The sequence below is a fragment of the Oryzias latipes genome, chromosome 19, assembly GCF_002234675.1.
Source record: "Oryzias latipes chromosome 19, ASM223467v1".
Taxonomy (NCBI): Eukaryota; Metazoa; Chordata; class Actinopteri; order Beloniformes; family Adrianichthyidae; genus Oryzias; species Oryzias latipes.
Window position 1 is genome coordinate 4,008,865 of NC_019877.2, and position 21,202 is coordinate 4,030,066.

The 21,202-nt window shown below is 39.2% G+C and overlaps 2 protein-coding genes across 4 annotated transcripts in view; one reads left to right on the forward strand and one right to left on the reverse strand.

Annotated features, from left to right (window-relative positions):
* Window positions 1-10,717, forward strand: part of arsg (arylsulfatase G) — a 16,653-nt gene extending 5,936 nt beyond the window's left edge. For all 3 annotated transcript variants that reach the window (XM_011487905.3, XM_011487907.3, XM_020712113.2), the window contains exons 4-11: window positions 899-1,013; window positions 2,313-2,450; window positions 6,481-6,674; window positions 6,746-6,826; window positions 6,916-7,024; window positions 8,674-8,794; window positions 8,869-8,959; window positions 9,194-10,717. In XM_011487905.3, coding sequence (XP_011486207.1) covers window positions 899-1,013; window positions 2,313-2,450; window positions 6,481-6,674; window positions 6,746-6,826; window positions 6,916-7,024; window positions 8,674-8,794; window positions 8,869-8,959; window positions 9,194-9,474 — 1,130 coding nt within the window. In that variant the 3' untranslated portion in view covers window positions 9,475-10,717. The remainder of the gene's footprint in view (window positions 1-898; window positions 1,014-2,312; window positions 2,451-6,480; window positions 6,675-6,745; window positions 6,827-6,915; window positions 7,025-8,673; window positions 8,795-8,868; window positions 8,960-9,193) is intronic.
* Window positions 9,900-20,268, reverse strand: wipi1 (WD repeat domain, phosphoinositide interacting 1). The gene is made up of 12 exons (XM_004080224.4): window positions 19,826-20,268; window positions 18,909-18,991; window positions 17,543-17,712; window positions 17,362-17,458; window positions 15,930-16,027; window positions 15,749-15,841; window positions 15,571-15,641; window positions 15,353-15,460; window positions 14,798-14,962; window positions 14,605-14,712; window positions 14,390-14,529; window positions 9,900-12,886 (listed from the first exon to the last, which is right to left on the reverse strand). Exons 1-12 carry the CDS (start codon window positions 19,900-19,902, stop codon window positions 12,771-12,773), a joined length of 1,326 nt encoding a protein of 441 aa, XP_004080272.1. The 5' UTR covers window positions 19,903-20,268; the 3' UTR covers window positions 9,900-12,770.
* Between the last annotated feature and the right edge of the window lie 934 nt (window positions 20,269-21,202).

The window sequence follows — 21,202 nt, forward strand, 5'->3', positions numbered from 1 at the left end:
AAATTGCAGTCCTTGGAAATGAAAAACCAAAAAATCAAAATCGGTGAAATCGGACAAAGTGATGATGTGATAAACCCAGTTCTGCCCAAAAATTAACAGAAACAAAGAGGAGAGCACCAGATCATGGAAATGCACAGCAAAGCTAAGCCCAACAGCACATATTTTCACTTATTTTCATCCAACTTTCAAATTATCACAAGCCATCAAACACGTAAACACCTTAACTATTAATAATGACATGCATTTATTTGACATACAAGTTATTGATGTGTGCAAGCTTGTTACCCAATAGCCATTGCTTTGATAAGCATGAGAATGTATGCAAATTTGACTCCTAATTTCTCCGTTATGAGTAAGCTTCCTGAAAAAGGGTCCTAAACACAAAAGATCTCTTGACAACCAAATGAAATCACATTAACTTGTTACACAACAACGTGACCTGACAAACGTTTTGGGGGTATTTTTCCACTTCAGTCCCACACCTCAGACTTCCTAAACCCCCTGCAGCCTTCAGCTTGTTATAGCAAGTCGACAAAACGGGGTCACCTGTGACAAACAAGCCCAGCTCTGTCTTGACAAAAGACAAAACGAGCAGCTGGTTTCTTCCTCAGCTGACTGATGACCCCCCCCCAACCCCCAGCCCCTCACCCGCCAAGCGACCCTGACAGAGATGTGCAGGAAAAAGTCCTCACGACGATCCTAGCAGGACAGGCAGCTGTGGGAACTCGTAAACTAGTCGGCTGCAGTTGTCTTGTGTCGTCAATCATCAGTCGTACTTTGAAACAAAAGCTGTCAGCTTTTCCTGATTGCATCACAAATCATGAGCTTTCATTTAAGCGTGTTGTGTTTGTGGGTCGAGACCTGAATGTTTGCTGCATTTTCTCTGCCTCCCTCACAGGTTTTGACTACTACCTGGGCATTCCTTACAGTAACGACATGGGATGTACTGATAAACCAGGATATAATCTACCCAAATGCCCTCCTTGTGAATCAACTGGATCTCATTTGATGAGGCACGGGTATTTTTCCTTTTATAACCCGTATTAAACTTTGAACATGAAAAGTTTTTGAATGTCTTTTTTGGGGCAGGCTTGGATAATTGCACAATTTCCAACATGTCTGTATTTTTGTCCTTCTATTGTTAGTATCATCCTTACGTTCGGTTCATATTGACTGTATTATCATTTCCAATATGTTTGAAACACATAAAAAAGTTTCTGTATTTGGTAAAAGGAAACCTTTTTTCTTTTTCATCCATTTAGTACAACCTAACCTCGTCTTTTTTTAAAATTGATATATTCTTGATTATATTACACAATAATTCCACAACGAACCTGAAACTGTAAAAAAAAACTATTCCGAGTAGTACATTCAACTCCAAAAATTGAAATAAAACTTTTTTCATGTTCTATAACAAATATCAAAGATGTAGAGACAAGATATAGTTGTATAAATCCACATTAAACTTTGTTGTAACCCTTGTTCTATCCTAGGCACTTAAACATTGGGAGTTGGGTCATCTAGACCCACTAGACAGTGCTCTGAACCTTTTTTCTTCAATGATTTGTGATCTCCACTGGTGTCCATGGATTACATGAAATCTTTCCACTTTTATCCACCTTTGTCATGGTAGGGAGAACACGTCAATGTAAGGGGGGGGTCATAGGATAGCACAAGGGTTAATCAGGCGAAGCTCCACTCGTAAGGATTTCTTCCAAGGGGAATCACAATTATGAGTCATATCTCTTGTTATGTTTGTTTTGAATCACAAATGTAAAAGATAAAAACCTTCATATAACATTTTAAATGAAACCTACACTGAAGGGGGGCTTTTGTCATTTCTACATCATTGTAAACAGTTCATGTGATTGGTAAGTTTAGAGATATTTAAGGTTAAAGGCGGAATTCAATTTTAGGATTTTGCCTAAATTATACATTTTTTGTTGCTTACAGGATTTTATTTCCATTTCTTTTAATAGTTTTAAACTTGCGTTTTCAAGGTCATGTAAAAATCCTCAAAAGTTCTCTTTGTTACATTTTCTTTTGTCCTGACCAACATTTTATCAAGGATTTTTACACTAAATATCAAACTTTGTAAAAATAAATCTATTTCTAATCCCCTGAAGAGGGTCTAGTGGTTTGAAACCCAGAGTGAAAGTGCGTAAAAAGGTTTAAGAAAAAAAAAGCGTAGAAAGCTGATTTTTCACACATTTTTTACATAACGTCAGAAACCTTGGAAGCCAAACATTAAATACAAACTTGTATAAAATGTAAACCTTTTTTTTTTCTTATGTTCTTTTGCTTGAATGTAGAAGTCTGCATGGAGGGTGTTATTCCAAGCTGGCCCTTCCTCTGATTGAAAACATCAGCATTGTGGAGCAACCTCTTGATCTGTGGAGCCTCACTGATCAATACAAATCTGCTGCACTCCAGATTATACACAATGCAAGGTATAATGCACAGCACAGCATTTACATGTGGAACAAAATGTCCATGTTTTTAAAAGTGAACGATAATGTGTTTTTACAGCCTTGTTGGGTTGTACCTTCTGAGGAGCACCAGATGCCGACTGTCTTTTAATAAAAACATCAGAGTCCCATTTGGACGGGTTAGGAGATAAATAACAGGAGAACTGTGTTTTGATATATAAACAGAGGGTAATGGATGAAGCAAGACCTTCATTTTAGTCTGATAAAGCAGCTTGGGTCACATTTTTATGTAATTTGTTCTTCACATAATGCAAAAATCACAAACCCATAACCAACTCATAGATCTTATTATTTTGTATTAGTTGCATTAGTGTTGCGCGGGTTATTTTAAAAATTTCAATAAATTACAGATTACTTTTTATCCTCTTAATTAACAAAATTGCTGACCCAGAAATTGTTTGATTTGATTTGATTAACTGGTTTGCTTCAAGAATTAGAAAATAATTGAATACTACACTAAAAAATTCATAGAAACACAGATTTATCAAATCCATTCCAGTGATCAAGTAATATTGATTAGAAAATCACGAGTGAATATATGTTCATATATGATGCTTTTTTTTGACAGTATAATTACTGTTCATCATAAATAGACATTTTGCAATGAAACAAAAAGTACACACACACATCACATTAGATGTATCTGATATAATTATTGACAAATACAATCAAGTATAGTTTGATTTGATGCTTAGAAGGAAGTGGGTGGAAGCCAATTTATATAATCCCACCTCTATTGAGTTGATTCTTTTAATTCGTTCCCTAATAGATCAAGTGCAGATTATTTATTAAGTAAGACAATGGAGTGCTATTTCATACGGAGCCCTTGTCCTGACATTAAGATATTAAAATATATCTTGTTCCCACAGATTATTATCTCGTTCGCACGAAATACTATTCCGTTCCCTCAAAATACTATTCCGTTCCCTCGAAATGATTAACTAAGTCCTGAATATTATTATTCCTTTTGGACGCTAAACTACAATATCAGCTGTCTGTCAACCGACCAGCCAATTGCTCAAATGCAGGCATACATCAAAGAGCTCTGCGGCGGAGCTAGTAGTAGCCTAGCAGGAGCTATCGTAAGACAAAGCAGCCTAGTTATCATAAATCTTTTGATATTTTTCTTATATTCATTGAGATAGTAATAAAGTGATCATTTTTGTTTTTTATGTTCCTTTTTTGAACGAATGTGGGTCACAGAGACACGGAAGTTACCGCTGAAAGCGGCTTTTGCCGGCGTACAGAGAGCATATCCGCGTGAATGACTTATGACGTGAATAATTATTGCGTTCGAACGGATTAATTATTGCGTTCGCACAAGTTAATCATTTCGAGGGAACGGAATAGTATTTTGAGGGAACGGAATAGTATTTCGAGGGAACGCAATAGTATATTGTGGGAACGGAATAGTATTTCGTGCGAACGAGATATTAATCTGTGGGAACAAGATATATTTTAATATTTCAATGTCAGGACACGGGCTCCGTAATTTCATTATCCATAATTCCTGTAAAAAAACCTGTAATACTACCAGCAGAAGTAAAATATAATGTAAAGTGTTTAACACTAAAATGAAGGCAATATGATGCAATAATGACTCCTAATAGAGTATTTTTGGGTCAAGTGAAAAACAAAGGAAGTTTAGTTGTAGAACCATTCTTTTATCTTCAAAAATTTAGTCTATAAAGTAAAAATACGGACATTTAACATTGCAAAACGAGAAAATATATGGAGAATTAAAGTTTCGAATGTAAGGCCTGTGTGCTTCTAAAGGATTAAACCAAAACATCTGCCAACAACAAGAGAGACCCATGTATTAGCACAGTGAAAAAAGACCTTGGAGAAAAAGAAAAAAGATATTAAAGTGTCTGCAAAGCCTGACAGGAAATTTGGCTCAATAAAACAAGTCCGAATGAATCTAAACAATCTAAAAATGACTGAATGTGAGACAAAGAACACATTTGAATTGTGACAAATTTTTAATTGTTTTGGCCTCATGGTCTTGAAACCTTTTTCAAAATTAGGTCGTTAAACAAGTTGCTGAACATGTATCAATAAAAAAGTCAGTGGGAGTGCCTTATGCTCCTTCATTATGACAAAAAGGATGTTTTTATCCATTATTTTCATAGTGAGTAACTCCAAACACTGGTTTGCAGGTGAGTCACAGCACTCCGTCAGTCAGGGTTTAGCTAAATGTTTTAGCTAAATCTTTGGGCTTCAAAGTCGTTCCACAGTCGATCCGTGCAGCTGAGCTGAACACAGGAACTCCAGTTTGGAGTGTAACAGTAGGCTGTGTTGGACAGAATGTCCTGGTGAGCATTTGTGTGTTTGAGGTTGGGGCATGAGCCCATGTGGCTAGCAGCTGCAAACAGCTGGCCTCCTGCAGCCATGGTGGGTTCACGCTCTGCAGCAGGCTGGATTTCAGCGAAAGCTTGGGTGACCCATGCTGTTTTCCAGCTGGAACGTCCACGTATTTTTTGTTGACGCTTTTTTCGCTTTTGTGCTTTTTCTTGAGTCTTTTTTTCTTTTCTTTTTTGATCACAATATAATAAGTGGATTTAATTACCTTCTTTTTTCATTATTAAAACTTCAAAATACAAACTTCGTTATGCTTCATGGTGTTTTGAGCGCGTCTCTCAATGCCCGTACCCAGCATCAGCGACTGTTTGGTTTTGAAGTCGCCTCACTCACATTTATCAAAATAAAGTTTTTGCCCTTGAAGGAGGTGGTTCTTACGGTTGATCGAAATTGACATATTTCGCAAAACTGCAATGGAAACACCTATTTAGAATTACATGGGTTACGCGACCAACAACAGGATGGCAGTGCACTTCTTGGTAGGAACCGGCTGTCTTGGGCGCTGCACAGCGGGCGCCAAAAGAGGTCCCACAGCATCACACCGCTCATCAGAAGTTAAGTATTCGGAATAGTCGGATCCACAGCTCCTTTGTAAAGTCACCAACCACCATTTTCCAAAATCGCTTCATCCGTAGCCGCTTTCACGTGTAAGGAGCTCGATGCTCCATGGCCTGAATAAGAACGTCTCCTTTGATAGATGATGATGAGCGCTTGTGCCGTGGCAGAAATTTTCAATGGATCTGCTGTAAATCAAAGTATTGTTCACATCCATGTTTTTGAATGACTTATCGTGTAGGTTAGTTTGTGCCTATTCACCTAATTATCATTTAATGGAAACAGCATAATTAAAAAATTTTGTTTTTTTGACATTTCTAGAATTTCGATAAGGTTTTGGGCCTGTGTGTCGTGGACAGGCAACTATTATTGGATGCATTCTACCTCCACTGAATTTTTACTGCGGATGCGTTAAACCAACAACGTCCAGACTTTCCCAAATACCGTTTCCTCACAGCAGAGCCAAGCCATACTTGTTTGTTTGTTTGCTTATTTATTTATTTTTTAAACTTGCATAGTCAATATTCATTGTCGTGGGTCATGTGTTTTAATGTGTTTTAATGGAGGGGAGTGGGAAGGGTGAAGGGTGGGTTGGGTTTTTACTCTAAAGTTGTGTTTTTTGTTTTAAGTGTTAAAGCGCTTCGAGCTGCACAAAATGCATGATAAACGCTATTTTATAAATAAAGTTTGATTTGATTTGATTTGATTTCTCTAAATGCTACTAAAGATTCCGTCATACCAGAGGTTAAATTTTGTTTTAGGAACCAAGCAGAAACCAGAGATTGTTTGGCCTCACATGAGGTGGAGTCTGTTCTCTGAAGGTTAAGCTTTCGAGGAGTGTCTTTCCTCCTGCAGAGACTCCTTAAACCAGTGTTGTTCTTCACCTGCTTAGCCGTGTTTGCTGTGTTTAGAGAGATCAGGGTGCATGCTTAGTCCGGAACATTCAGTTCCTGTGGTTATAAACCTCTAGGTAGATATCGGACTCTTCAGAATAGAACGACTGAATAAAACAGGGACTTTTACGGAAAAAAAAGGTTTGTCTTGCAGCTTCTAAAACAGCGTTGTACATTTTCAGTGCACGAGGACAGCCGTATCTCCTCTACATGGCACTGGCTCACATGCATGTCCCACTGGCTCCTCCACCTCCTGCAGGAGCTGCCAGCGAAGGAGTTTACACTTCCAGCCTTAAAGAAATGGACTCTCTGGTTGGGACAATAAGAAGTGCCTCTGATGACACAGATAAGAACAACACTCTCATCTGGTTCACTGGTTAGTCACCTGGATGGGATGTTTCCTTTCAGAATCTGCTGTCTCGTTAAAACAATGTCTGTACGCTTTAGGTGACAACGGACCGTGGGAGCAGAAGTGCCAGTATGCAGGAAGTGTTGGGTCTTTTACAGGAAAATGGCAGACCAACAAAGGTACGGGTCAAATGAGTTTGATACTCCAGCTGAGGGATGGTGGGAGTTTTTGGATGCATTAAACTTTTGTGACTTCTTCTGTGCATCAGGTGGAGGTTCTGCAAAGCAGACCACGTGGGAGGGAGGTCACAGGGTGCCTGCAGTGGCGTACTGGCCCGGCAGGATCCCTGAAAACACAAGCAGCTCGGCCCTGCTGAGGCACGCTCACATTACCCACTTGTTTAGACAGCTTCAGATTCTCAAGATGCTTTGGGACTACTGTATAGAACCCATTGACTGTATATGAAAATTGCACTGAGTGAACCCCTTGGAATTCTAAACAGGAACTACCTGCTGGCTCAAAAAAAACAACAGAATCCCACAGACTTCTAAAGAGAAATGACAAGTTATTATGTATTCAGTTTGTCAGAATAACCATTTTTGATCTGCTATCCCTTTAAACATGTTTCTGCTAACCCTAATTTTCTGTAGTGTCCATTTTTCAAACTAAACTGATCAATCAGATGCCTCAATTAAAGTAGGAGGTCTCACGTCCAACAATTAACCCTTGTGCTATCCTAGGCACTTTAACGTTGGGAGTTGGGTCATCTAGACCCACTAGACAGTGCTCTGAACCTTTTTTCTTCAATGATTTGTGATCTTCACTGGTGTCCATGGATTACATGATATCTTTCCACCTTTATCCACCTTTGTCATGGTACGGAGAACACGTCAATGCAAGGGGGGTGGGGTCATAGGATAGCACAAGGGTTAAAATGTTTGATTGGGGTGTGGATTTCTAGGAAGCTCATTGCTGATTGGCGAGAGTGGTTGCCATAGAAACAATGACTCTGACCAATCACTGCTTAGTGCTGAAATGGCAGCATCCATATCGAGAAAAAATGGCGACTAAACTTACGTAGGGTGGAACTGACGGAAAACCATTTCTGATGAGAGATGTCACAGTCACTTAGCCCAATTCCTAGATGCATGCGATGGATGGACAGACAGACAGATATAAAGATAGACAGACAGGCAGGCAAGCAGACAGATAGATAGATACCTGTAGATAGATTGATATGAGAAAATTAAAAGGTGCATCTGTTTATAAAATCAATAATATCAATTAATCAACAATAATAAATACAATTAAAAAAAACTCAAGACCAAAATGCAGCCAGTTTAAAAAAATCCCATAGCTGCAGTTTTGAATGTAAAGTTTTTTTAAGCAATATTTAAAATATGTATTGCAGTTGAACAAAAACAGCTCCTGAGTCGAGGAGGAATAACAAGTTTTCCCCCCCCTTAACCCTTGTGCTATCTTAGATGACCCCACCCCCCCTTGCATTGACGTGTACTTCCTACCATGACAAAGGTGGACAAAGGTGGAAAGATTTCATGTAATCCATGGACACCAGTGAAGATCACAAATCATGAAGAAAAAAGGTTCAGAGCACTGTCTAGTGGGTCCAGATGACCCATCTCCCAATGTTAAAGTGCCTAGGATAGCACAAGGGTTAAAGTTTAAATGAGCATGAAGCAAAAATGTGTTTTGCTTATTTTGCTTACTAGGACTTTATTAGTCACTGTACCAAAACTCAGAGTGATGCTGAGTGTCGTAAATATGTTTTTTTTAGTCTTATTTATATTTAAATGAATTCAACAAAGCAGAAGAAATTTAAAAAGTAAAAAATCAAGAAATACTCAGTTGAAAACGTATTTTTCCTTTTTTTGGTCTTATCGTTGAACCACATATCATCTTGTATCTTATGTAAAGAAAAAAAACCTTTAACATTAAAATTATGTTTTTTTTTCTACTACAGTAAAATAAATGATAAGTTGCTTTGATCTTTCTTCTCCTACAACAGTGGCATGGACATATTCCCGACTCTTCTTTCCTTGGCAGGAATAAACCCCCCAGCAGACAGACGCTACGATGGTATGGACGCCACCAACGTCCTCCTACATCAGGAACACATGGGTCATGAGGTACAAACATCATTTCTAATATAAAGTCTGACTGGAATTAGATGTTTTTTTTTTTTTTTTTATTCTTTTTGCAGTTTCTCTTTCATCCCAACAGTGGTGCTGCAGGACAGTTTGGGGACCTGCAGACGGTTCGAGCTGGAAAATACAAAGCTTTCTACATCACAGGTGCAAATGCAGGCCACCAAACGAGCTCGCGTTGTTACTGCAATCACAGAGAAACCATCTCCTGAGCCTGTAGAGGCCTAATGTTTAACACGTGTTGTGCCCTGTCACCATTAGAGTTAAGAATTTTATCACGGTGGTGGTAGTTTGCAGGGATGCTCCTAAAAACATCATGCTCAGTTAATATTAACAGGTTGCAATCATACATTGATAAATGTGAAGTGAATGTCCTGTCAGGTGGAGCAGAGGCTTGTGGTGGGACAACAGGACGCCCGCAGCTCCATGATCCGCCGCTGATATTTGATTTGGAGCGTGACACGGCGGAGGAAACACCCCTGCAGGTCCAGACACCCGAATACCTGGCGGTGGCACAGAGGATCGCTCGCAGGAGGGAGGAGCTGTTGTGGGACATCGCCACTGACAAGTCAGTGTCCACAGCGGACTACAGGAAGGAGGAATCAGCAGCACCGTGCTGCGATCGAAGGCAGGCTGTTTGCCGGTGCAACACCCTGGACTGAGGCGGAGAAGACACAAACACTGGTGCAAATATCTGAACACAATGTTGTCCAGCAGATCTCTCCTTTGGATGTTTGCAGGAGATCTCTTTTGGATGAACACTGCAGCAAAGATCCAAAAGAGATGTGCTGGATGTTTGCTGCATTTTACTTTTTTATTTTGAGGTTCAATGTCTTATCCAGCAGATGTGCAAACAGCAGTTGAACTTTGGTCAATTTTGGAACAGAATTTGTCTCTTGTAGATCAATAATTTGATTTTTAATGCGTGCAACAATGCAGATCATTTTTTATTACATCATAAATGAAAAATAGTAGTAGGAAAGAAACCAAAAAGGAGAGATTTTTGCCTCAGTTTGATAAGACTTAGCAAAAATTACTTTCTTTTTAAAAACATTCTGAATATAATAAAGAAAAAACACTCCTTGCAAAAGTTTCATGACATTTTATTGGGTATCTGCTTTAAAAGTTCTGTACTGAATGGATAAACACAGCTCAAAGGTGTACTATCATTGCTATCTTTTGGCAAGTCACATTGTTATCTAGTTTTTGTACTACACAAGTACATTATAGAAATGTTATATACATACAATACAAACCCTCGATATAAATTACTTATATGCAGTAAGTATGTGTGGATGTGTAATACTTGTTTTGACGGGAATATTTGATACGTCAAACGTAAAAATAACTATGATTTATATTTTCAATATTCATTCGGTAAATATAAAAAAGTCCTCAAAGTATTACTGAAATGGAAGGACCTGTAACTTTGCCATTTGCTGCTCTTCCAGACACATCAAGTTACCTTTGCGACTTCCGTTTTCACATCTGCTGCTACAAGAGTTAGCATCATAGCTGCTTCAGAACGTCGAAATGTGTCACAATTTGAATGATGCTTTATGCATTTTTATTCGACCTTTATGAGGTATGACACGTCTTCCATCCCCACCCTACTCATAGGTCTAAAAGCTTCTGGATGTTCTTTTCCTCAGAGACTGAAACCTCTAATTTTGCTTCAAATTTGACTATATCTCACTTTTTTTGTTGCTAAATATCCTTCTTTTTTATATGATGACCTATGAACTTGATCTTATAGCTGTTACCGAGGTGATTTACAGGCATTTATAGGCTGTAAAGTTTATAAAACCTTCACTTTTTTTTTACTCCAGTTTGTAGAAATGAGCATCATCAGAATGTGAAGTTCAAAAAGTAAAATATAAAATAAAGAAACTTGTAATTATTCAATACTTGAAACCTGTGAGTTTATGAAAGTTTAGCTCTGAGGTTAGATAGATTTATTTTTCTAAATTTTGGGTCAGACACGTCACTCTGTGTTCAGATCAGAATTCTGGATTTGTGGAAATGATTTATGGCAGGGCTGCTCATTCCTGGTCCTGGAGATCTACCACCCTGACTGTTTTCCAGATCTCCAAGTCCTGCTAGCTGCTGATTAGCTCCATCAGATGACTCCACATTCTGATTGAATGAACACACCTGGTCCGGGTCATCAGCAGCAAGCAGTGCAGGGAGAGCTGGAAAACAGGCAGGGTGGTAGATCTCCAGGACCAGGAATGAGCAGCCCTGATTTATGGCACCATCTTCATAGTTTTTTGGGAAATATTTTTCGTGAATTCTAAACTGGCTCTGAAACAAATGTGCCGGTTTTCTTCACTGTTTGAACAAAATCTCCCTAAACTGTGAGTGAACTAAAGTTAGTAAGCATCCTGTGCAACCACCAGGTAAACCCAGACTGACCAGATTTATCCAACATGACACACCCAAACGAAAATAAAAAATGGGAATCTTCTCAAACTTTTTGCAACAGCCACAATTTACTGAGCATGGTCTGCAAATATCAGGTGACCTTAGACTGGGATGTTTGTGTGCACGATGAGCTTTATCTGTGCAGACAATGGGCCTTTTTTAGATGTATTTTCTCACCTACGGCACTTAGTATGAGATATAAAATGAAATAGTGTGATTATGCTATAAACGTCATCTCAAATCTTCATGAACAGCTATTACCTTCTTTAAATACCTAAATCAGGTAAAAGTAACGGATTGCTGGAGTTTGTGTTTGAAATAATCAGAAATGTTGTCAAAACTATATCCACTGGAAGGAAGGAGAATTTGTTTGGTTGACAGATGACGTCAAAACCCTATTTAGATTTGAATTGAAGGTTTGCGCAATTAAAAATGCTTTTCTTCAGTGGACTTAAAATCTTACAAAACGGAAATCTTTCACTCAAACCTTTTAAACATCTTTCTCAACCCAAATACGCTAATTAAAAGTGTCTCAAGTGAGCAGGTCCCGAGGGAAAATGGGAAATATCCTCAAATTAAAGTCATCCTGAGAGAAATCGGGAAGAATCTTTGGAAACTAATATGCTGGATGGACACACAATCAGCAGTAACCCCGAGTTACAGTTACTGCATATGAGGAAATGTGCAAAGATCTACATCCAATGTAGGATCATCTTCTTTAATAAAAAAAATCTGGAAAATCTTTAATGGAGTTATTTAACCTTTGGGTTAAATAAAGTCAGGGGTCTGCAACCTTTTAACACTAGAAAAAGCCATTTGGGCCAGGTTCTGGACCAAACTAAATTACAGTTTTTTATATTTTTGTGGCCACTAAGCCTCTCATTCATAAAATTTAGCTGTTAAATATTTAAAATAATTGAATTATAACTGTGTTAAAATGTGCTCTATGTATTTATAACCATTTGAATTTATTTTACAGCAGCACAATCCAAGTTCCTTTCAAAATAAAATACATCCTGTGTGAAATAGCTAAGTAATCTATTTTTTTTTAATAAGCATTAGCCTGATGTTGCAGACCCCTGAATCAGGTCATGAAGTAGGAATAGAGACTAAGATTACTAAATTTAATCCAGACTTTCTGCTCATTCAAAAAAATTAAACCCATGAAGACTCAGCCTTCCACCCACAGCGGTATCTTCTCGCCTCTTTCAGTTATGTTACGTGCTGTAAAGGTTTCTTGCTTTAAGCAATCATTTTCAGAAATATCTACCTAACACTGATGTTAATGCTTTTACAAAGCACATTTCTATTTGAACTGTCTGCTGTGAACACTTCTCATGAGGTCTCCTGGTGAGAGGGGTGAACGGAAAACACAGACACAGCGGGAAATTTCTAAGATTTTGACCCGAAAAAGCAAAAATAGTGCCACAGCGCGTCAACACGTTGAGAACGCGTCTTCCCCGCTCAAAATAAATAACACGTTTGATATTAAAGCGGGGTTGGGAGAAGCTCACGAGACGCTGGGAAGGTTTGGTTAGTTACTACTAACTGGAGGAAACTCATTTTCGTCATCCAGACAAATGGGGCTTTCAGCCAGTTCGTGCTCTGGGATAACTTCTCCCTTCTGGGCTCCACCGTCTTCAGAATAGCCTGAAAGAAAAAAGAAAAAAAAAAGATTTTCCCAGTTTCAGTAAAATCAATTCATTTGAACAGTGACTAAAACCAACTGTAGATTACTTGGACCACCATGATATTTTTTAACGTTGCTCTGCCTTTACAAACAGTCGTCATTATTTAAAATAGATACTTGGATCGGCTTATAACACTTTAAAATAGTCACATTTATATAAAATTAAAATACCATCCTTTTAAAGTAAATTTTGATTACAAACGATGATAATATCCTAGTTCGGACACTAATATGGCCTTTTTTAAAATTTAGATAAATCAATTTTATTGGAACAACAAAGTAGCCTGTTTAGTCGTTTTTTCTGTTAAAGCTTTAGTTTGAGTTTATGTCAAATGTAAAAGTATATTTATACAGAAAAAAACATAGCTGGTATTGTTTTAATCAGCACAACCTCACGTATGTGGCGCTATCTTTATTTTGTAATTTTTCCCAGTTGTATTCACGCACTCGAACTAAATGCAGACAAAAACAGAAAATTCTGGCAGGAAAAGGGTGATTCATTTTGCTGTGGAAGCCCAAAAAATGGTCAACGAATCGTATTTACTATATAGAATGAAGGTTTTAGGTGTAATTTCATTAAAAAAAAAAAAAAAAGTTTGGACAAACTAATTTACATGTTTTTGAATGAAAATGAAAGAAAAACTACAGGCAAAATTCACCGATTTCTTTGTACCACACACACAAAAGGTTTCTGTTCCTAGAGGCTCATCATAGGCCTCACAGCTCTGCGATGTGGCCTTCCTTATGTTGTCATAAGGGCATTGTCTTCACTTCAGTCTGCCTGTGTGGGTTTACTTTTCAGGAAGCCCACAAAGTTTGATTTAGTCTTCTGGGTGCACTGCTTCATTTGACATTTTTCTTGGAATTCAGTTTTTTGCTGCTTTTTTAATTGTTTTTTTCTCAAATTTTCCTTATTGTCTCAGAGGAAAAGAATAAAAGAAAAAGGTCTTTTGGAGTAGAGTTTGATCCAGCTGGACATCAGGTGTTGTGCTCGGCTGGAATCTGCTCCACGGTTGGAGGTGTGACTACTCGAACTGCTCGTCTCTTTTAACGGCGGCAGGCGGGACTCTCGCAGTGAACCGCGCAGTTTCCACAAGTTTTACACAGCGCTGGTGCTTGTTCTTTTAGAAAAATCCTGTCCGTCCCCATTCCAAAATAAAATAAGAATTGATTCCCTGGTTATTGGATTTCTGATAGCCAAGAGCTCAGCGGTCCTCCGCTCCACACTGCAGCCGTCTGATCGACATTCATCTTCAACCTCATTTATCAAAATAAAAATTGCTTTTGTCCAAAAAAACTGTAAATATTTGCCATATTTACTCTTTAATTAAATAAAATCCCAATCACAGAATATTCAAACAGTTCGCTGATCTCACAGTTGCTCTGTTGGTTCCAATGTGTTAAATATGTTACAGTAAAGCAGGCCAATTAAACGGCCTGTACGTTGTTGCAGTTCTGATTACCTATGAGAGTGGTGGATGATGGCGGGGTCGATGGGAGCGCCACAGTGGCGGCGTAAGACTGACTGGCTGGCTGTGGACAGACATCCTCTGGGCTCTCTTCTTCCTCTGGTTCATCTTGCTCCCCGCTGGTTTCAAAGAGTCTGCAAATTGAAAGAAGGAAGAGTCTTAACAACTGAGAACCCAACACCTGAGCTAACCCCGCCTCTAAAACATACCTGTGTTTCTGAACGAGGACACACTCGCCTCCATCCTGGGGATCCACGTTATAGATGTAAAGAAACCCGTCTGAGGACGCCGCCAGCAGTCTGGGAAGTTTCTGAATTCTGTGAACAAAAAACACCCAACGGGAATAAATCTCCACATGAATTCCCTTTTAAATGAGCGATAAATTCTTCTCTGTTTCCTTACGTAGCAAGAGCACAAATGTTCTTCAAGCCAAACATGTTGAGACGTACAGTGGCAAACGCTCGGTCCTGGTGCATCATGTCCGACACGTGGGTGGGCAGGTAGGTGCTGGCCGCGGTGAACATTTTGCCAACGTATGCTGACCATGTTGGAGATTCTTCGTCTTGACTTAAACACAAAATGATTAAAAATGGTGAATTGTTATTTGAGACTTCATAAAAATGGATCCTTTCAACATTTCTGTCTCAAAAATCTTTACTTACATTAAACCCAAACATTTCTCTAAAATACTGGCTTAAAGGTCATGTTTTCCACCTTTTTGTATATTTTGTGTATTTTTGTTAACATGTCGATCTTATTTCTCTTTATTTATCTCATCGATCATCCAAAGATGATTGTAGTGGGTCTTTAATTATAAAGAAATAAAAAAAAAAAAAAAAAATCAACCCGTAAAAGTGTTTGGCGCAAACTACATGGGGGTTAATTGGTGGGTCACCTGACACACGAGCATTTGCCCTGTTGGCTTCGGAACAGGTGAGACAGCTTTGCTGCTCTTACCTGGGGCTGTGCTGCTCTAGCTTGAATATGTGGACGGTCTCCGTGTTGCTGGACGCACACAGGAACTGAGCGTCTGCACTGAAGGACAGCGAGCTGATGCTAACATATCTGTAACACACATGAAATGGACAAAAAGAACAATGAGTGAGTTTGAAGCAAAACAAACTTCATTTTTTTTTTGTCATGCAGTTGAATTTAAAGGACACTTGAGCACCGACCTCTTCATCCCTCGTCGAAATTCAAACAGCTTCTGACCTTCAGGAATGCTGAAGACTCTGATTACAGTGCCCTGAGGAGGAGGAGGAGGTAAGGAGGGGGAGATAACCAGACTCATTTGAATACCAGAAGCTTCGCAAAAGTCAGAGAGAGGTTCATGTTCACACGCCACATCTTCACCTTCTCTGATGCGCTGGCTAGTTTAGAGCCAGAGGCGTTGAATGTGAGGGCTGCCAGAGGGCTGTCGTGAGCCTGGATCAGAGTCACTGTGCTCTAAAGAGGAAAACAAATGTTTTCTGCTGTCCTTAGACTCCCCCTTTCCCATGAAAATCCGTGTGCTGCTGACACATGACAGCCTCACCAGGTTGTTGGCATCGTAGATGGTTATCTCTCCCATGGTGGCACTGCCGGGGTACGCCAGGTAGGAGTTACTCTGGTTGACAGAAAGTGCACACAAGCCTACAACAGAGTAGTGAGAACACTTTCTTCTCAATTCAGTGTTATAATTAGACTTGTGTAATGTATTTAATATTCTTCAAAGAATGTTTCTTAGGATTACATATATTGTTTTCCAATTGTGAACCTAAACATGTTAAGAGAAATTCTGTTCACCAGAGTGAATTTTTGTCTTATGAATTCCTTCCTGCACCAGTGGATTTGCACTACTTTTATTGTCTTTTAGTTTAATATTGTAAATGTTTGTATTCTACATAATTTATATATGATTTAGGTCTTAAATTAATCGCAAAGTTGCATTAAAATATAAGCTAAAAACTATGCAAAGTTCACACTGGGCTCAGAAACATTTGTTCCAGTAACCACTTCCAATAAAAAGTCTATGTCAACGCACATGTATGGGCGTTTTTTGGCTTCTGCGTGTAAAACTTTCGTGCACAAGAGTCGCCGCACACGTTTTCAAGTCGGTTTTTGTGCTATATGTACAAAATGCTCGGCCCATGAAGGGGGACTGATAGTCAAACCCGGCTATACCATGGTCAAGGTGAATTCTCAATTCTGATTGGCTGCTGGGTGTGTATTAAAAAGTGATAATGCACAGTGATAATGCACGCCTAAAAAAGAAGTTCCGGTCACATAACTTAAATGTTCTATATCACTTCACTGGTTTCTTTAAAACAAACTTTTGCTTTATAATCTGGACAAAAACAAGCGGTAAGAGGTGAACTTTCTTTCTGAACTGATGCTTTATTGAAGCCATTGTGACGACCAGCATATATATCGCTTTCCTTCAGTCGAGATCAGAGGTCGGAGCGGCGCGTTGTCACGTTACCGAAAACACAGACACAAACCGAAAAAAATAACAGGTATAAGGTACTAAAAACTGGTTGAATTTTTATTTCTTTTGGAAGTGACCATGGTATAAGCAGGGTTAATGCCCTCCACTTTGTGTCGGATGGTTCAGGCTTCCATGCCGTGGGTTAATTTCTGAATAATGCACACTACGTTGGCCATTAACCTTTACTTGACCAATTGGGGCCTCAGATTTGGTAGTGAGGGAGGGGTAGGCTTCTTTTACTTATACGACACCATTCAAAAACCTACATTCAAGCGCGTTCATGAACACACATGCCTGGTGTTGAATGTAGCCTAACAGTCAAAGAGCTGGGTGACACTTCATCCTCTACCCGGCCCTTTATTAGAAAAGTAGCTAAAACATTCTAATTTAAACGATCCAGAGAAATTTCTTTAATATATTTTAGGGCATTTATTTAATCTTTAATTGAACAAACAAACAACAACAATTCTTTACATGCATCTCTGCAGTTTGACTGTACCTGATGGGTTGACGGGGGTGTTGAGGAGGGTCTTGAGCAGTTTCATGTCTCTGATGTTATGGATGTAGATGGACTCTTCCAGGCATACCACAAGCCGCTGGCACGGTAAACAACGGGGGACAGAGTTCAACAGCAAGTCCAAAGAAGAAACAGGAAAAAAAAAAAACTTCTCTGCTCTCACCTGTCTGTTGAGCCTGACAGAGAGGATGTTGTTGGAGTAGCTGTAGTTACAGATCTCTGTGCCCTTCTTGAAGTGGTAAACATTCATTCTCCTGGGCATGGACAGACTGACCACCACCACCAAGCTGCTGGAGAACAGCCGCTCCACAATGTAGATGTCCGGACATTCCGCTTGAGAAAAAACACACAAGTCACTTAGGGCATTTTTACTTTATGCAACTAATTTAAAGCCCCCCTGTGATCATCTATTGATCTATTTTCCAGGCATTCCCGATGGTCATTTAATTAAAATTATGCCATTTTTGTCAGGACTAGTTAGCCCTCTGGCTGTCACTTCCTGTTTTATTTTGAAGTCCTGCCTTTTCTCTGTCTTCATTTCCAGTTCCTGCTGTGTGATCTGTTTCCTCCCTAATGTGCTCCACCTGTGCCTCATTGTCTTCCCTATATAAGCAGTGCTTCTTCTCAAGCCAGTGCCAGATTGTCTTTCTTTCACTGCGCGTAATCCAGCCGTCTCTCCAGAGTTCTAGAGCTTTAGTTCCTGATTTATTCCTCTTTTTGGATGGCCTCCTGAACTTATATTAAAAACTCTGAATCTGCCACTCCCTGACTCCACCATTGTGTCTGCCTGAGCTGCACCTGATAGTTTTTAGCCCACATTAACAATGCCTGTGGGGTGTTGTTTCTGCAGAGCAGCAGGAGTTCTTTAGAAATTGAACTGAGTTGTGGGTGGGACTGTTGCGCTTTGCCTCACTTCCCGTGATCCCTTTGTTTACACGCTCTCCCGCTAGCTCACAGCCCCTCACACCCCCAAACTAACATTACCAATGCAACAAAAAGGGCGAGCAACATCGGAGCTATCCAGGTGTACAGTTTAGAGCCAGATGCCAGAACGGTCGAGGAAAACAAAGATGGATCTATTTGTCTGGAAGTGGATGTATCGGAATGGAGCAGAGCAGGGAGCCCCGCCGATTGTAGAACAGCATTTTTTCTTTGCTCCTGATTCACAAGGATTTGAATAAAGAAATATTCAGAAATGCAATTTTAAGTTGACATTTCTTCGTATATGTCCTCTGTCGTGAGAAAAATGCAACAAGAACGAGTCAAAAACACCATTTTCATTGGAGTGGGTCCTAAAAGTATTATTTGAATTACTTTAAATCATTTGTCTGGAATATAAACGCTGCAGGAAACATATTCAGCGGCACTTCTGAATCATCTAACCACAGTTTAGATAATATTTGAGGTGTGACACACACGTAGGGTCACAAAACACTTGCTATGTGTAAACTGAATTACTTAAACAAGCAAAAACACAAATTTTAATTCAGAGAGTCATTTAGTGCAGTGCAGAGCAGTTTTCCTTATACCTCCCTCGTGGATGCATTCCAGTTTGTCCACCGCTGTGACAGAAAAGAGCCGGTAACCAGTTTTGGTGCCCACAGACAAGGAACTAAAAGAACATACACAAACACAGAAGATCTTATCAGTCAAACGGATTCTTAGCCGAACTCCATGACCCACAAACTGATCATTATGAGGGGTTTTTTCTACAGAAAAGTGAACTCAGCAACTGTTTTTAGAAAATTTCGTTTATATTTTTGACAAAGTATTATGTACTAACAAAACAACTGCTTGAGTTAGTCTTTTTCTGATATATTCACAGCAATTTTATTTCTTTATTAGAGAAACATGGCATGTCTTAAAGTTTCTGTTTTTTGTTTGGGATGGCTTTAACAAAGGGCTCCATGAAAAAGGCCTCATTTGTGTTATCCTGACTGGAGATGACAAATACAGAATGTCACAGAGATAAGAAGGACGGTTTGACCACCTGTTTTGTGTTTAAGTCAAATCCCAGGTCAGGTTTTTATGAAAGGTGACAATTTTACCACTATTTTTGAACTATTTTAAGGGGCAGATCTTATATTTCCCCCAAATAAAATTAAGTCTGAAAGAGTGTTTTTTTAAAATATATATATAATTCACATTTTAATTATTAACAGGTTCTATTAAGCGTCTGGGGTGTGTTTCCACACACATATGCTTAATAACACAGCAGCAACAAGTTTAGTTGTGTTGCCAAACAGCACTTTGGTGTGCAACAGGGCCTGCAGATTAACACGGTGGCCTCCTTTCCAGCTCTTCTGGGAGTTTAACTGTTTGAGTTGTTCGCTAGTCCCACCGGGCATCTTCTGTCGAGCTGAGTAAGAAAGGTTTCTGTGAAATGAACTGCAAAACCCAGGTGCACCGACCAAGGACCCCAGATTCTGGGCCGCAGGTCGCTTACGTGGTGTCTTGGTTGAACGAGGCACAGATGAAGCCTCGGTGTAGTCCGGGGCTCTCCGGCGCGTCCTGGGACTCCATCTCAGCCGCCCAGTTCGCGGCGGACCCCGGCCTTTCCGAGGTCGGAGGCCGTGGGCTTGGGGACGATCAACACTGGAGTCCGCTTCCCCTTCTCTGCTTCCCGATCAAGCGCCACGCTCGCACTAGTCGCACTCTTAGTTTATGGACCCGAATCTTGTCCTGCCAGCTTCCCCCGGACAGCACGCATCACCCGCCGACAGTAATATCCCGAACGGGTTTTAAAAACCGCCAACTGCTCTACCGGGATAGCTAATCTGTTGTCCGCTAGTTTCAAATGTGATATTAATGTGTTATTAAGAACGTTAATACAACAAAACAAAAACAGCTGATGGGATGATGCGTCATTTTGAGGTGAGTCACCATTGGCTAATGGGAACAAACTAGTTTGTCTTTAGCCGCATTTCATTGGCTAGATCTTTCCAAGCTGCCATATGATTGGACAAAGCAGCGAGACATCAAATAAGACCCGCCTTCTTGGAAAAATGTTACTGTTGATTGGTCAGGGGCACCTCGGGTTTTGTCAGGAGGAAATGTTTTGGTGATTTCATTGGATAGCACAAGGAAAGCCAACTCAAAAACAACCCCCCTTTTGGTTAAATTCTATAAATTACGTCAATTTTATTTGTCATAGAGCTTTATGCAAATTCTACATGAACCTTGGCTTATGAAAACTTGTTCTGCTGGATTTTATTTGTTAATTTCTCCCCAAAAATTGTGTCTTTTGGTTCTGTTTCAACTACTTTTGTTGTTTCTTTGTTCAACTACTTTGTTGTTTTTTTTGTCCGTCCTCTATGTTGTCTTCTTATTTGACTTGTAACGTTTTCATTTTCCAAAGTAAGTAAATAAATGCAAGTATAAGTTGATTTATTTAGTTTTTAAAATAAAATAAAAAGTGAAGTTGAAAAAAAAGAGGAAACATTTATTTTTCTAATCAACTTTATTAACAAATATTCTGTAACCGACTATCAAACATTGAAACACTGTGCAAATGACAACATTTTGACATTTACCAGAAAAATAAACAAAAATGGGAAAAAAGCCATAATAATAGCAAGATAAAACAGGTAAAATAAATAAAAAAAATAATAATAAAGATAAGGGATTCTGCGAAAGTCTCGAATGTGACCATGTGTCAACTGTTCTAACAGCTTTTTCGTAGTGTAGGATTCAGTACTATTTAGAAACAGAATCCTTTTTTTTCTGAAAAATAAAAACTTTTAAACCTATACTTTAAATCAAAATTTGGTGCGATCGCTTTAAGGTTGCCAGGGGAAACGGGCTCATATGTCAGAACGAGAAG

Coding starts and splice junctions, on each gene's coding strand:
- wipi1 (XM_004080224.4), bottom strand. CDS start 19,902: ATGGAGTCCCAGGACGCGCCGGAGAGCCCCGGACTACACCGAGGCTTC. Junction 14,713..14,797: donor AACATTTGTGCTCTTGCTAC/GTAAGGAAACAG, acceptor TTTTGTTCACAG/AATTCAGAAACTTCCCAGAC. Junction 12,887..14,389: donor ATCATCCACCACTCTCATAG/GTAATCAGAACT, acceptor TTTTTCTTTCAG/GCTATTCTGAAGACGGTGGA.